Genomic DNA, 16,181 nt, shown 5'->3' with positions numbered 1-16,181 from the left:
TCACTCTGTGACCAGTTATCTTTATTACCAAGACCTCAAGTGATGAAGGTGGGTGGAGCTTCCCCTTTTATACCTGAAAGTCCAGGTTAGGAGTGTCTCCCACAAGTTCACCCCCTTGTGGTCAATGTTCTCAAGGTGTACAACTTACGTCAGCTTATACATGGGTTATAATGATAGTTGAATACATGACAGTCACCCCGCAACTAAACAGTGTGCAGGCGGGGAGGAAGTGGGTGACCACCATGCAGAAGAGGAGGACTAGGCAGGTAGGGCAGGAGTCCCCTGAGTGCATCTCGCTCTCCAACCAGTATTCTGTTCTGAGTCCCGGATGAGAGCGATTGTGCCTCTGGGGAGTGCAACCAGAGCCAAGTTCACGGCACCATGGGTGGCACATGTGGTGGGGGGGGGGGGGGGCGCGGTGGGAGGAAGAAGAATAGAAGAGCAATAGTGGTAGGGGATTTAATAGTCAGTGGAGCAGACAGGTATGTCTGCGCCGCAGATGTGACTCCAGGATGGTATTTTGTCTCCCTGGTGCCAGGGTCAAGGATGTCACCGAGTAGCTGCAAGACATTCTGGGGGGAGAGGATGAACAGGCAGAAATCGTGGTCCATATCAGTACCAATGACAGGTAGAAAGAGGGATGACGTCCTGCAGGCAGCGTTTAGGGAGCTAGGAGAGAGATTAAAAAGCAGGACCTCAAAGGTAGTAATTCCCGGATTACTGCCGTTGCCATGTGCTCGTGAGTACAGACATAGGAGGATAGAGAAGAAGAATACGTGGCTGGAGAGATGGTGCAGGCAGGAGGGCTTTAGATTCCTGAGGCTTTGGGACCGTTTTTGGGGAGGTGGGACCTGTACAAGCCGGACGGGTTGCACCTCAACAGAGCCGGGACCAGTATCCTTGCGGGAGGGTTTGCTTGTTGGGGAGGGTTTAAATTAGCTTGGTGGGGGGATGGGAGCTGGAGAATAGTTGCAGAGGGGAGAGAAGCAAAGTTGGAATTGGGCAGCAGAAAAGTAGACAGTGAATTTGGAAGACAGAGGAAACAAGGGCTGGAAAATAGACAAGCGAGTTTGGCACCATTAAATCGTATAAATTACAATGCAAGGAGTATAGGGAATAAGGCAGATGAGCTGAGAACACAGATAGACACTTGGCAGTATGATATTATAGCCATTACTGAGACATGGTTGAATGAAGGACAGGTATGGCAGCTCAACATTCCTGGTTACAGGGTTTTAAGACGGGATAGAGAGGGGTGTAAAAAAGGAGGCTGGGGTCGCAGTACTAATTAAATAAACAATTACAACTGTGAGAAGGGATGATATGTTAGAGGGATCATCAAACAAGACCATATAGGTTAAATTGAACAACTAAAAAGGGACGATCACACTAGTGAGAGTGTACTATAGACCCCAAACAGTCAGAGGGAGATAGAAGAACAAATATGTGGACAAATTGCTGCGAAGTGCAAAAGCTATAGAGCTGTAATAGTGGGGGATTTCAATGACCCTAATATTGGGCCCAAGTTTCCACATGATTTGCGCCTGATTTTTAGGAGCAACTGGTGGAGAACGGACTATCTTAGAAATCGCAATTCTCCAAATTTTATTTTCTGCAGTTCTAGTCAGGTAGAACAGTTCTACTTTGGAACAGAATTTTTTCTTCAAAAGGGGGCGTGTCCGGCCACTGACGCCTGATTTCAAAGTTTCCACAGTGAAAACGTACTCCAAACTAACTTAGAATGGAGCAAGTGAAGATTTTTGTAGACATGAAAAAAACCTGTTCTACACATTAAAAAATCAGGCGCAGGTTACAAATTAGGCGTAGGGAATGAGGGGGGTAGAGGGGGGGAAGGGAACTCATTAAATTCTACAATAAATCCTTATTTATACTTATACAAATATTATACAAATAAATCCAACCTGAATAAACATTTATAAGCAAAGAAAAGATTAAATAAACCATCTTCCTACCTGTGTGAAAGTGCTTCAGGCACGGAGAATGCTGCAGCAAGCCTCACAAAACGAGGCAGCCGTTCCCGAACGCGGGGGGGGGGGAAGCCGTTCCAGACGGCGGGAGGGAGGGAGGGAGTGAACCGACCGCCGACCGAATGCGGTGGGGGGGGGGGGGGGGAGGAAGCTGTTCCAGATGGCGGGAGGGAGAGAGGGAGGGAGGGAGGGAGGGAACCGACCGCCGACCGAACGCGGGGGTGGGGGGGAGGAAGCCGTTCCAGACGGCGGGCAGGAGGGAGGGAACCGACCGACCGAACACGGGGGGGGTGGGGGGAAGAAAGCCGTTCCAGACGGCGGGGAGGGACCCAACCGACCGACCGAACGCAGGGGGGCGGAAGCCGTTCCAGACGGCGGGCGAGCGACCGAACGCAGGGAGGGGGGGAGAGCCGTTCCGGGCGGGCGAGTGGGGGGGGAGGGGGGGGAGTGTGGGCCCGACCGACCGACCGAACGCAGCAGGGGGCGGGGAGGAAGCCGTTCCAGACGGCGGGAGGGAGAGAAGGAGACAGAAGGCTGCAGGAAGCCTCAGAAATTGAGGAGCCATTTCCCGACGGCAAAAGGGGGAGGTCGTCGGGAAACGGCTGCCTCAACTTTCTGAGGCTTCCTGCAGCCTTCTCTGTGCTGATGGCAATGTGCTTTTATTAAAAAATGTTCAAAAACTAAACAGCTACAAAGAATTACAAAAATGGCCGAGTGCCAATGTTTCCGTCACACTGCGCGTGCCCGAACGCTCCAACGCACACGCGCAGCGTTGCCCGCAGGAAAAAAACTAATTTAAATAGTACCCGCCCCCTCCCACTTACAAAATTGGCGCGAGTGTAGGCTCCGCCCCCCCCGGGCGCCGCGCCAAACAGACAAGGAGCTGCAGAACGCTCCAGAATCGCGAGTTTTTTTCCGGCGCCGTTTTAGGCGCGAAAAACGGGCGCCTAGCTCGGAGGGGCGCCCGTTTTTTATCGTGTGGAAACTTGGGCCCATTAACTGGGAAGAAAGCAATGTGAATGGTACAGAGGGTGCGGAATTCCTAAAATGCATTCAGGAGAACTTCTTTAGCCAGTATGTAACATGCCCAACAAGGGAGGGGGGCGGTTCTGGACTTGGTTTTGGGGAATGCAGAGGGGCAGGTGGAAGGGGGAGAGCATTTTGGTGCTAGTGATCATAATTCAGTGAGATTTAGGGTAGTTATGGAAAAGGACAAAGGTGGACCAGGAAAAAAAGTTCTCAATTGGGGTAAAGCCAATTTTGCTGAGCTGAGATGGGATTTGGTCAAACTGGACTGGAAACGGTTACTTGATGGTAAATCAGTGTCAGAACAGTGGGAGGCATTCAAGGAGGAGATCCTGAGGGTACAGAGCAAGTATATTCCCTTAAAAAAAAAGGGCGGGGCTAACAAAACTAGTGCCGCCTGGATTTGAAGGGACATACAGGATAAGATAAAGAAAAAAAGGGAAGCTTATGACAGATTCAGAGAATTCAATGCTGCAGAGACTCTAGAGAAGTATAAGAAGTGCAGAGGTGCAATTAAAAAAGGTATCAGGAAAGCAAAGAGAGAGCATGAAAGAATGTTGGCAAGGAAAATCAGGGAAAACCCCAAAATATTTTATAAATACATTAAGAGCAAGAGGATAAGTAGAGAAAGAGTGGGACCTCTTATTAGAGACCACAAAATCTGTGTGTGGAGGCAGAAAATATGGGTATGATTCTTAATGAATACTTTGCATCTGTTTTCACAAAAGAGAGGAGCGATGCAGACTTTGCAATGAGGGAGGAGGAATGTGAAATATTAGATGAGATAAACATATTGAGAGAGAAGATTTGAAAGTGGATAAATCCCCAGGCCCGGATGCAATGTATTCCTGGCTGCTAAGAGAAGCAAAAGAGGAAATAGCAGTGGCTCTGACCATCATTTTCCAGTGTTCTCTGGCTACAGGTGTGGTGCCAGAGGACTGAAGGACTGCTAATGTTGGAGCTTTGTTTAAGAAGAGAGAAAGGGACAGCCTAACCTCAGTGGTGGGAAAATTATTGGAAAAAATCCTGAGGGATAAATCTTCATTTGGAAAGACATGAATTAATCAAGGACAGTCAGCATGGATTTGTTAAGGGAAGGTTGTGTTTGACGAACTTGATTGAGTTTTTTGAGGAGGTAACCAGGAGGATCGATGAAGGCAGTGTGTATGATGTAATGTATATGGATTTTAGGAAAGTTGGTCAGGAAAGTAAAAGCGTATGGGGTCCAGGGCAATGTGGCAAGTTGGATCCAAAATTGGCTCAGAGGCAGGAACCAAAGGGTAATTGGTTGATGGGTGTTTTTGTGACTGGAAGGCTGTATCCAGTGGGGTTTCGCACTGCTGGGTCCCTTGCTTTTTGTGATATATATCAATGACTTGGACTTGAATGTTGAGGGCATGACTTGTTGATTAGATGTTAAACTGTAGTAGCGCTTGAAATGATTGTGAGACTGAATTTAATGGTGACTGTAATAATTGTGTTTCGTACGTAACCGAACGGGGGAAAAGCCAATACGAATCCCGTATGAGGTGGTTTTGGTGATGCTTCCTGTGTCACTACTAATGCAACTACCGTGCTTTACAGGTCTAACAGGGACTGTCCCATTGGGCTTAATATTTCAGCGCTCTTAGGTTCATATTATTTCACACGCTCTGGTAATTCTCCAACTTGCAATGACAATGTATTTAATTTCTGTCTATGACTAACCAACACTAAAAAAATTAATTAATTGAGCAAACCAAAAGAGAAGATCCGAAGAACGCAGACGAGCCCCCAGGCGAGGTAAGATCAGGAAAGATAGAAGAAACAGAGGATACCCAAAGTGTGACAGAATTGGAACACCAAAACAATGAATTGAACTTGAGTAAGAGGTCGGAAGTTGCTCCTCCCGCTCAAGGATTGGACTGTAAGAAAGGGGAAATCTTAGTTTCTGAGTCTCCCTACTAAGTAACACTCAAGTGGAGAAAGCAACAAGCAAATAACTTAGCAATACCGCGAGCAGTCAAAAGCTGGTTGTGAGGTCAATAAGGATATTTCCTTCTCAAAGAAGAGAATGTAAGAAATCGTGGATTGGAAGAAGTAACTGGAGATCAAAAAGCCTATTCTGACTGGTGTTAGAATTGAATGATTCATTCCATGGTACAATAGCTAAAGCTACTTGAACAGCGTGAACATACATAACTGATAACAGGCAGCTCCAAATATCTGAAGGCTAAGAATGGCATGTCTGACTCCAACCTTGGGAGGATGTGAAGAGGTAAGGTTTCATCTAAGAGTTGAGACAAAGAACCCGACATATCATAGGTTAAATGGTCCTGCCAATATCCTGCACCAGGCCCACCCCTAAAAAGAGAATAAAAGAAAGACCCAGAAGGCATTTCAGGGCAGACAGTGAAGATAAGAACTGTTCATCCCACTAGCCGTCTGTCAGATCGGGACTGATAACAGCTATTTGTCACGGTCGTATGTCTACTATATCTATCCTGATTGTGTGTTGTGTTTGACTATATTTGAACTATTGCTCCCTTAATAAATGCCTATAACTCCTAAGACCCTTTGGGTATCTGTGTGTGACCTGTGATCCTGAATCTTACAGTGGATAGAATGGATAGGACGGACCTGTTTCTTTTGGCAGAGGGGTCAACAACCAGGGGACATAGATTTAAAGTAATTGCGGGGAGGTTTAGAGGAGATATGAGGGGAAATTTCTTCACCCAGAGGGTGGTGGGGGTCTAGAACTCACTGCCTGAAAGGGTGGTAGAGCCAGAAACCCTCACCACATTTAAAAAATACTTGGATGAGCATTTAAAGTGCCGTAACCTACAGGGCTATGGACCAGGAGCTGGAAAGTGGGATTAGACTGGATAGCTCTTGGTCGGCTGGCGCGGAAATGATGGGCCAAAATGGCCTCCTTCCGAGCTGTAAATTTCTATGATTCTATGATATGCTTCAGAGACATGGACTATGTACAGAATATACCTTAAAACATTGTAGAAGTACCATCAACGCTGCCTCTGCAAAATACTGCAAATTCATTGGCAGGATAGGCACACCAACACCAGGGTTCTCTCTCAGGCCAACATCTGCAGCATCGAGGCATTGATCAGCTCCGATGGACGGGCCACATTGTCCGCATGCCCAATGCTAGACTCCCGAAACAAGCGCTCTACTCCGAGCTACGTCATGGCAAACGGGTCCCAGGAGGGCAGAGAAAACGCTTCACGGACACCCTCAAAGCAACCTTGAAAAATTGTAACATCCCCATCGACTCTTGGGAATCCCTGGCTCAAGACTGCTCAAAGTGGAGGAGTAGCATCCGAGAAGGCGCTTTGAGTCTCTTCGTTGGGAGCACGCAGAAGCCAAGTTCAAACAGCGGAAGGTTTGTACGACAAATCAAACACCCCACCCACCCGTCCCTCCAACCACCATGTGCCCCACCTGTGAGAGACTGTAGATCCTGCATTGGTCTCATCAGTCACCTTAGTGTGGAAGCAAGTCATCCTGGATGCCGAGGGACTGCCTAAGAAGAAGAAAAAGGGCGTGGTGTGTCTGTGTGTGGTGGGTGTGTATGTGTTGGTGTGTCTGTCTGTGTGGTGTGTCTGTGTATGAGGTGTGAATCTGTGGTGGGTGTAAGTGCCTGTGTGGTGAATGTGGGTGGGTGTGCAGAGTATGTGCCTGTGTGGGTATGTGTGCTGACTGTCTGTGTTTGGTCTGCCCTCTAGGCCTCTATAACTAGTGCCTGTGATGAGGCACATGGTCACTCAACCAGAAAACATCAGGACTGGTTTGATGAAAATGATCAGGAGATTGAAGAACTAATAGATCGAAATCGCAAAGCATTTCTGAGCCTCAAGCAACAACCCAACTCGGGAACAGCAAAACAACATTATAGATGGCTCAAGACTCAGGTCCAACAAAAAACCTGGGATTTAAAGAACAGGTGGTGGATGGAGAAAGCACAGGCCGACAACCAGGATATGCGAGGATTCTTCATTGCAGTCAAGGCCACCTATGGTCCAAACTCCCAAGGCCCCACCCCACTCCTGGCCAAGAAAGGGGAACACTCATCAAGGATACCGAGGCTGTCAGGGCCTGATGGAAGGAGCACCTTGAAGATCTCCTCAATCGAGACTCTGCCTTTGACTTGAGTGTTCTCCATCCCGCAGCATGCGACCCACCAACAACTCAGTGAAACTCCAACGTTGCACGAAGTAGGCAAAGCCATAAAACAGCTCAAGAATAACAAGGCTACAGGTGCGGATGGAATCCCTGCTGAGGCGCTAAAGTATGGCGGAGAGGCACTGTTGGCGCGGATACATGATCTCATCTCTCCCATCTGGAGGGAGGAGAGCATGCCGGGAGATCTCAGAGATGCAGTGATTGTGACCATTTTTTAAAAAGGGGACAAATCTGACTGCGGCAACTACAGAGGAATCTCCCTGCTATCAGCCACTGAGAAGGTTGTCACTAGAGTTCTCCTCAACCGTCTTCTCCCTGTGGCCGAGGAGCTCCTCCTGGAATCACAGTGTGGAGCACAATGGACATGATCTTTGCAGCACGACAACTGCAGGAAAAATGCAGGGAGCAGCGCCAGCCCTTATACATGGCCATCTTCGACCTTACAAAGGTCTTTGACACTGTCAACTGTGAGGGTCTAAGGAGTGTCTTCCTCTGTTTCGGATGCCCCCAAAAGTTTGTCAACATCCTTCGTCTGCTTCACGACGACATGCAGGCCGTGATCCTTACCAATGGATCCATTACAGACCCAATCTACGTCTGGACCAGGGTCAAACAGGGCTGCGTCATCGCCCCAACCCTCTTCTCAATCTTCCTCGCGGTCATGATCCACCTCACAATCAACAAGCTCCCCACTGGAGTGGAACTAAACTACAGAACCAGTGGGAAGCTGTTTAACCTACGCCACCTCCAAGCCAGGTCCAAGGTCACCCCAACCTCTGTTGTTGAGTTGCAGTAAGCGGACGTGTCTGCGCACATTCTGAGGCTGAACTCCAGGATATAGTCAATGTATTCACTGAGGGATATGAAAGCATGGGCCTTACGCTTAACATCTGTAAGACAAAGGTCCTCCACCAGCCTGTCCTCGCCGCACAGCACTGCCCTCTAATCATCAAAATTCATGGCGCGGCACTCGACAACATGGACCATTTCCCATATCTCGGGAGCCTCTTATCAACAAAGGCAGACATTGATGCGGAAGATTCAACATCGCCTCCAGTGCGCTAGTGCAGCCTTCGGCCATCTGAGGAAAAGAGTGTTTGAAGACCTGGCCCTCAAATCTACCAGCAAGCTCATGGTCTACAGAGCTGTAGTAATACCCATCTTCCTGTATGGATCTGAGACATGGACGATGTATAGAAGGCACCTCAAGTTGCTGGAGATATATCACCAACGATGTCTCCGCAAGATCCTGCAAATCCCCTGGGAGGAACATCAGTGTCCTCGTCCAGGCTAACATCCCCAGCATTGAAGCACTGACCACACTCGATCAGCTTCGCTGGGCAGGCCACATAGTTCACATGCCAGATACGAGGCTCCCTAAGCAAATGCTTTATGCAGAGCTCCTTCATGGTAAACGAGCCAAAGGTGGGCAGCAGAAGTGTTACAAGGACACCCTCAAAGCCTCCCTGGTAAAGTACGACATCACCACTGACACCTGGGAGACCCTGGCCGAAGACTGCCCGAGGTGGAGAAAGTGCATCTGGGAGGGCGTTGAGTTCTTTGAGTCTCAACGCAAAGAGCGTGAAGAGGTCAGGCACAGACAGCGGAAGGAGCGCATGGTAAACCAGCCCCACCCACCCCTTCCCTCGACGAATATCTGTCCCACCTGTGACAGAGTCTGTGACTCTCGTATCGGACTGTTCAGCCACCAGAGAAGTCACTTTGGGAGTGGAAGCATGCCTTCCTCGATTCCGAGGGACTGCCTATGATGTGGTCTGTGTGTGTGTGCTGAGTGTGGGTGATGCTACCTGTTCTGAAGCCGTCATTGGCTGAATCTCTGTGTATCACTGATGCCCCGGCACGTGGGTGGGTGTGATGTAAAAAGCCAGTAGTAACCAGAGACACAAAGGGAAGAGAGAGAGAGGGTTCAGGACACATTGGCTTCCCAGGGACCGACGGGCTGCCGGCTGCACCGCAGCACCAAGGAATCGAGCACCCAGCAAAGTGAAGAGGAAAGAAACGTGAAGATGAAAAATAAATCACAACATCCTTTGATGACCTATTGCATTTTTTTTGTTTCAAAATGAGAAGTTGGAAAAATATTTATAAGTAGAAGAAGGGGGATTGATTTGACAGCTTGAAGCTGAGAGCTCTCTCCTCCTGCCCCCCTACCCTGGCTGAAAGTTGGTGATGTGGTGAAGTTTGTGTGCGCTGGGAGCTGGATGCAGCGACCAGTCCGGGCTGCCAGGCACTGCCCTCGGTGCCGAGCGCAGGCAGCGAGACAGCGAAACTGAGAGCCAGCAGCCAGTCCCTCCCGCCCGGAGCCCGGTCAGAGCCAGCATGATGGTCCCGGGGATCTCCCTGCTCCTGGCGCTTGTCGGTAAGTACAGCACCGCCTCAAGCTTGGAGCTACCAGCAGCTCTCAGCTTTTTAATTAGTTGAACCGGACTATTACTGATTTGCTGTTTGCATATATTTAAATAAAAACAGAGCAGTTTAAATTTCTGTATAATCGGTTTTCTCTTGTAGAATTACAAGTCTTTGTACTTTTATGTTGTCCGCTCGGACAGTTGGTGCTATTTGAGAAACCCGAAGGGGTTTAAACGAACAAAAACAGACCGGATTATGAAGGATCGAAACGTGCTTTTAAGATTTCACCAATTGTTAAACAGTCAGCAGATCGGGACATCCCGGTGCTGATCCGATTGTGGTCAGCCTCTCAGGGAGCCGAGGATCCCACACAAAGGGACACTGGGTTCGTTCTGATAAGACTAGAATATTTCCGCTATCAGGTGTCTTAAATTCGACTTTATGATTCCGTTTTTGAGAAATTAACAAAATGAATGAGAACAGAAATATGTAATACACTGTATTGTCAGTGCAATACTACCTATACGATACCATCTGTATCATACCACCTGCCCAATAGTGTCTGTACAATACCATCTGTACAATACCATCTGCCCAATAGTGTCTGTACAATATCATCTGTACAATACCACCTGCCCAATACCGTCTGTACAATACCACCTGCCCAATACCATCTGTACAATACTATCTGTACAATACCACCTGCCCAATAGTGTCTGCCCAATACCACCTGCCCAATACCGTCTGCCCAATACCATCTGCCCAATAGTGTCTGCCCAATAGTGTCTGTACAATACTATCTGTACAATACCACCTGCCCAATAGTGTCTGTACAATACCACCTGTACTTCAACACCTATGTAATACTGCTTGAATGCTACCTGCCCAATAGTGTCTGTACAATACTGTCTGCACCACACCACCAATACAATACTGTCCGAACAATGATGTCAGTCTAATACAACCTGTATGATACCACTAGTACAATATTGCCTGTGCATACCACCTGTATGATACTACCTGTATAATAACATTTGCATTATATTGCCTGTATTGTACTGCCAATGCCACACCGCTTATGATGTCTACATCCATCTGTACATCCGCAGAGTAATACTGGCTGTACACTACCAGGGTCATACTATCTATACAATACCACTTGCATAATGCTGCCAGTCCACTATCACCTGTACAATACCTCTGATACCAACACTGCGATGGACTCAAATGATACTCCTGCATGATAGCACTGAAAGTGTTATTAAGCAAAACCAAAAGCTGTTTCATGATAAAATGCAATAAAAGAGAATGAGCAGCTGAGTATTGGCAATTGCCTGTTTAACCTGGCAGGCAATCCATCCCTAGTTTAAAATGTTGTTAATTTTCTTTAAGCTCCTGCCAGCAATATTCAGGAATTAAACTTCAAGAATTTGGCCAGTGGTCAATTGTAAGAAAGTGTGTTCTACCTTAATGTCTCAGCACAGCTTTATTCACTGATCCCCTTCAGGCAAAGCAACACATGGAAGGTTTCATTGGGGTGAGTTCGATACCTTTCACAAACTGGAAATGAAATCTAGTGGAGTGGAAAAAGAGCACTTGTGTTTCATGCCAACAACAACTACTGCATGTGTCTTGAGTTATTTTTTAAAGCTGGATGTGGCTTATAAATGAAACAGTACTGGTGTCATTTGTATATTAAAAAAAATTACAACCTTCTATAACAAGATGTATTACTCCCCTCATCCAGCATTAGCCTTCCAGCTGTCTTGTTGCTGGATGACTGATTGTTCTTCGCAGGCTTTTGTGGTCATGTCAGTCTTTCCATCGAGTGAGGAATAGACAGGGAATGAATTTATCAAAAACCTAATTACAAGTGGGCAGCCAATTAACTCCTTGTTAATTACATAGCAGCAATTGTGCTCCAGAATTATTTTTTGAGCATATGTTAGCGTGAAATGGTGCTGCAGGGTTCGGCGATGGATGGTGCAGTGGTGCTGACTGCAGTGATGCACAAAATAGAGGTGTTCAGTACAATGATGCTCCATGCAATGGTAAAATAGTTCATCTGAACCCCTCGATTAGACATCAGCCTGTGACTCACTCCCAGATTCCATTATTCTGTATATAAACCATTTAAAACCCTCTATTAAAATCCAGTCTGTAACTCACTCACAGGTGTCTGTTGTTTCATAAAATCATAGAATGGTTACAGTACAGAAGGAGGCCATTTGGCCCATCAAGCCTATGCCGGCTCTCTGCAAGAGCACTTCAGCTAGCCCCACACCCATGCCCTTTCCCTGTAGCCCTGTGAATATTTTTCCTTCAGATACTTATCCAATTCTCTTTTGAAAGTCATGATTGAATCTGCCTCCACCACCCTTTTGGCAGTGCATTCCAGATCCTAAACACTCGCTGTGCAAAAGAGTTTTTCCTCATGTCGCCTGTTGTTCTTCTGCCAATCACCTTAAATCTGGTTCTCGATTCTTCCGCCAATGGGAACAGTTTCTCTCTATGTACTCGGTCCAGATCCCTTATGATTTTGAACATCTCTATCAAATCTCCTCTCAACCTACTTTGCTCTAAGGAGAACAACCCCAGCTTCTCCACTCTATCCAGATAACTGAAGTCCATCATCTCTGGAACCATTCTTGTAAATCTTTTCTGCACCCTCGCTTAGGCCTTCACGTTCTTCCTAAAGTTCGGTGCCCAGAATTGGACACAATACTCCAGTTGAGGCCAAACCAGTGTTTTATAAAGGTTTATCATAACTTCCTTGCTTTTGTACTCCATGTCTTTATTTATGAAGCCCAGGATCCTGTATGCATTTTTAACTGCTTTTTCAACCTGCCCTGCCACCTTCAACGATTTGTGCATGTATACCGCCATGTCTCTGTTCATGCATCCACTTTAGAATTGTATCCTATAGTTTGTATTGCCTCTCCTCATTCTTACTACCAAAATGTATCACTTCACATTTTTATGCATTAAATTTCATCTGCCCCGTGTTCAGCCATTTCACCAGCCTGTCTATGTCCTCTTGAAGTCTAGCACTATCCTCCTCACTGTTCACTATACTTCCAAGTTTTGTGTCATCTGCAAATTTTGAAATTGTGCCCTGTACACCCAAATCCAAGTAATATATATCAAGAAAAGCAGTGGTCCAAGTACTGATCCCTGGGGAATACCACTGTATACCTTCCTCTAGTCTGTTTCCTATCACTTAGCCAATTCCGTATCCATGCTGCCAATGCCCCTTTTATTCCATGGGCTTCAACTTTATCAAATGCCTTTTGGAAGTCCATGTACACCACATCAATAAATAAACCATCTGAACCCTTTGATTAAATTCTAGCCTGACTCCCAAGGGCCCATTATTCTATATTTTACCCACTTGAACCCCTTGATTAGATTCCAGCCTGTAACTCTCTCCCAGGTATTGATTAATCTATACATAAGCCATCTGAACTTCGCAATGAGATTTTAGCCTGCAACTCACTCTCCAGGTATTCATTATTCTAAATAATCTGGTTTATACCTGGAGTGATAATTATTGAATTAACATGTTATGTGTAGCAGCCCACCACAGGCTCCTTCTAGTTATTAAAACTCAAGTGTAAATGACAGAGTGAATACTTTTCTGAATATCCTGGTTGTTTATTTTTAAGAAGTTGCTCTCAGGATGTGGCCAATACCGATAAGACTGGCATTTATTGCCCATTCCTAGTTGCCCTGAGAAGAGGGTGGTGGCAGTGGGCCTTCTCCTTAAACGACTGCAGTCCATGTGTTTATAGTGCTCCCACAATAGGGTTAGGTGGGGAATTCCACAATAATGAAGGAATGGTGTGTGACTTGCAGAGGAACTTGGAGATGATGGTGTTATATGATCTGTTAACTAAATTTGCATAATAATCATTTTTAAACTAAACACAGTTTTAAATGATTACAGTTGTTGACTCAGACAAGCAGGGTCTACCAGCTTCTGAGTTATCGTAGGATCAGGTACAGGGAGAGAGACACTCGTGTCTCACTGATGAGAAATTAGGCTTAAGACAAAAAATGGGGGCAAAGTCGGTGTGCCAGACCATGCCAGGCTCGAGGCCTGAGCCAGATTTGGCTTTAGGCCTCATTTAAATACCGCCGGAGAGATGTGGGTGTGAAGCAGGTTTCTTGCTGCAGCTTGTTGGTCAGGGAGGGTAGGCCAGACCCTACACTGAGCCAACTGTCAAGTTGGTTCTGGGGGAGGGGGGGGCAGAAGCGATCCCGGGAGGGCAGTTCCGGGAGGGGACGTTGAAAGTACATGACAGCAGGCTGCAGTTTTTTTTGTGGGCCCAGGAAGAGCGTCCTTGGAGGCCCAGAATTATAAAAACTGAAATTTTCTCTTTTTTGAGTGGCCTCCAGTAGTCTCTAAGGATCTGGTACAACTAGGGAGATCATGAGCGGTGAAAGCTCTACCCATTTTTACCTGAATTTCGCACTTAAGTTAACCGGAAAAATGAGCTCAACGCCTGTTTCAGGCGAGCGCCCTGGATGACTAAAAGTGATCCAAGCCAATATGGTGTCCGGCGCAGTTCATGCACAACTGATCATGGCACGAAGTTCAAAGGTCTATCGCCAATTTTACGCGAGAAAAATGGGTGGGTTTGAGCTGAATTTCTCCCCCATTGTGTCTGATCTTGTACAACGGCTAAGGATGAATAATTCAAAGTGTGAGGTGAAACACTTGGACTATGAATGCAATGGGTCACTAGCATTTTCTGCTCAGTGGCCCTCGAGTCAAACTGAGCTAGAGAGAAGTATTCTTGCCATAACAGGACAGCTTGTAGTGTAAAACCCTACCTTTTTCTCAACAGAATCACAGGACTGGTTAATACCATAGTTAACAGTAACTTAACCAAACTCGCCAATAACCATAAATAAATACAGCACAATGGACAGATTGTGCTGGAACAGGACATCTTGCAGCAAGCCCCATTAGTTAGACTTTTCAAGAACGTTTGCGCTGTAACTTGCATGGAAATGCGAGCTGATAATGTTGTGGCAAAGGCACCGGGGCATCTGGGGGACATGGCGAATGATGGGATCAACAATGTATGTCCTTAACTAATGAGATTAAAGAATTGAAAGAATTTATTGGAAGGACTGAGAAGGAGGGTGAATTAGATTCAAATCAGGTACAGAAAGAAAAATTAAAAAGGGAAACAAAGATTAGACTAAGAGAAAAAAGAGACAAAAGAAAAGTAAGAAAAATATTTGTTGACATTTAAAAATTTTTATAACACCATTCATTACCTGAAGGAAGAAGACTCCATGGTTTCAGTTGTTCCCTTTCTGGGCCAGAGAGGTTGATTGGCATTGCCTTAACAATTATCATATCATTAAAAGAGTACTTATGCTCTTAATTGCCAGACTTAACTTTCTGCGTTGAGTTTAACGGGCAATTAATGTGCAAATCCAGCAAGTTCTTAAAAATAACGGGGAAGCTAAGGCTGAGATGCTGTATGTCTAAAGTAAACGGCGGAGTGACGTACATCAACCAACATGTTCTGGCGCATCTCTCAATCCCCTGAACCTGTGGGCTGATTTCCACATTAATAACAGTATGTGTCATTAACGCGCTGTTATTTTTCCAGCAAGATGCAGCCCAATATTAAAATGTTCATCCTGTATTATTAAAATACTGGTGATATAGTATTAAAATACTCTCACTGTTCTGTTGTGTGTGTATATAATTGAAAATTTATTGTATGCATAAACAAGGTGGATTTTTTTCTGGCTCCCTGTTTGTCATTTTTCTGTGCAGAACAATATCCAATGTACAATAAATAATATGGAATATACAATATACAATGTGAAATCTATAATCAATATACACTATATAATGCACAATAGGAAATATGCAATATACAATAGACAATACACACAGAATATATAATTTACAATGTACACTAATACAATATACACAAATTATAATATACAATACACAATATATATATTAAACAATGCACACAACGGCTGCGATTTCGTTAATGGGTGCAAGTTGGGTGTGGGCAGCATTGGTGTGCGGTGAATGTGCATCCAGCTGCAGCCCCCCTCTGACAGCAATCTTCTGATAATTGGGCTTGTTAAGCCCGCCCTGCGGTGTTCCCGGACAATTAACAGGAAGCTGGTCTGATGACGTGCACGGCTATACCCAGGCTCTCCCATGACTCCCTCCAGCTGCTTATGGAGGAAGTCACAGCACGCAGGGAGGTTCTCTTCCCTTCCAATGGACAGAAGATACCGCCCCAGGACATCAACGCAGCCTGGTTGCACATTGCACACGAGGGCTGTCATCAGGAGAAGCTGGCTGCCGTGACACAAACCTTTCAATGATCTCAGTAGATCACGAAATGTTACTGCAAAGCCACACTCAACCTCATCCTGTTGTGCCACTCATCACATCGCCATCACTCTGCATTCCATACGTTACCCCTGCACATCCTTATTCACACCAACTTACCAAGCACCTCCACTTCCCGCTCTCTCTCGCGCTCTCGACATTATCACTTCCTCATCTCACTAGACACCCCTCACTCTCACCCTCATCCTTGTCCAATCATACCAACTAACAACACGCAA

At 46.1% G+C, this 16,181-nt stretch overlaps 1 protein-coding gene across 2 annotated transcripts in view; it reads left to right on the top strand.

Moving 5' to 3' along the window:
- Positions 1-9,499: 9,499 nt before the first annotated feature.
- The window catches only part of LOC139262154 (GDNF family receptor alpha-4-like), a 32,382-nt gene continuing 25,700 nt past the window's right edge, over positions 9,500-16,181 (top strand). For both annotated transcript variants that reach the window (XM_070877298.1, XM_070877297.1), the window contains exon 1: positions 9,500-9,573. In XM_070877298.1, coding sequence (XP_070733399.1) covers positions 9,534-9,573 — 40 coding nt within the window. In that variant the 5' untranslated portion in view covers positions 9,500-9,533. The remainder of the gene's footprint in view (positions 9,574-16,181) is intronic.

Source organism: Pristiophorus japonicus, chromosome 4, assembly GCF_044704955.1.
Source record: "Pristiophorus japonicus isolate sPriJap1 chromosome 4, sPriJap1.hap1, whole genome shotgun sequence".
Classification (NCBI taxonomy): domain Eukaryota; kingdom Metazoa; phylum Chordata; class Chondrichthyes; family Pristiophoridae; genus Pristiophorus; species Pristiophorus japonicus.
The sequence above is the reverse complement of the archived record's forward strand: the minus strand, read 5'-3'. Positions and strand labels throughout refer to the sequence as shown.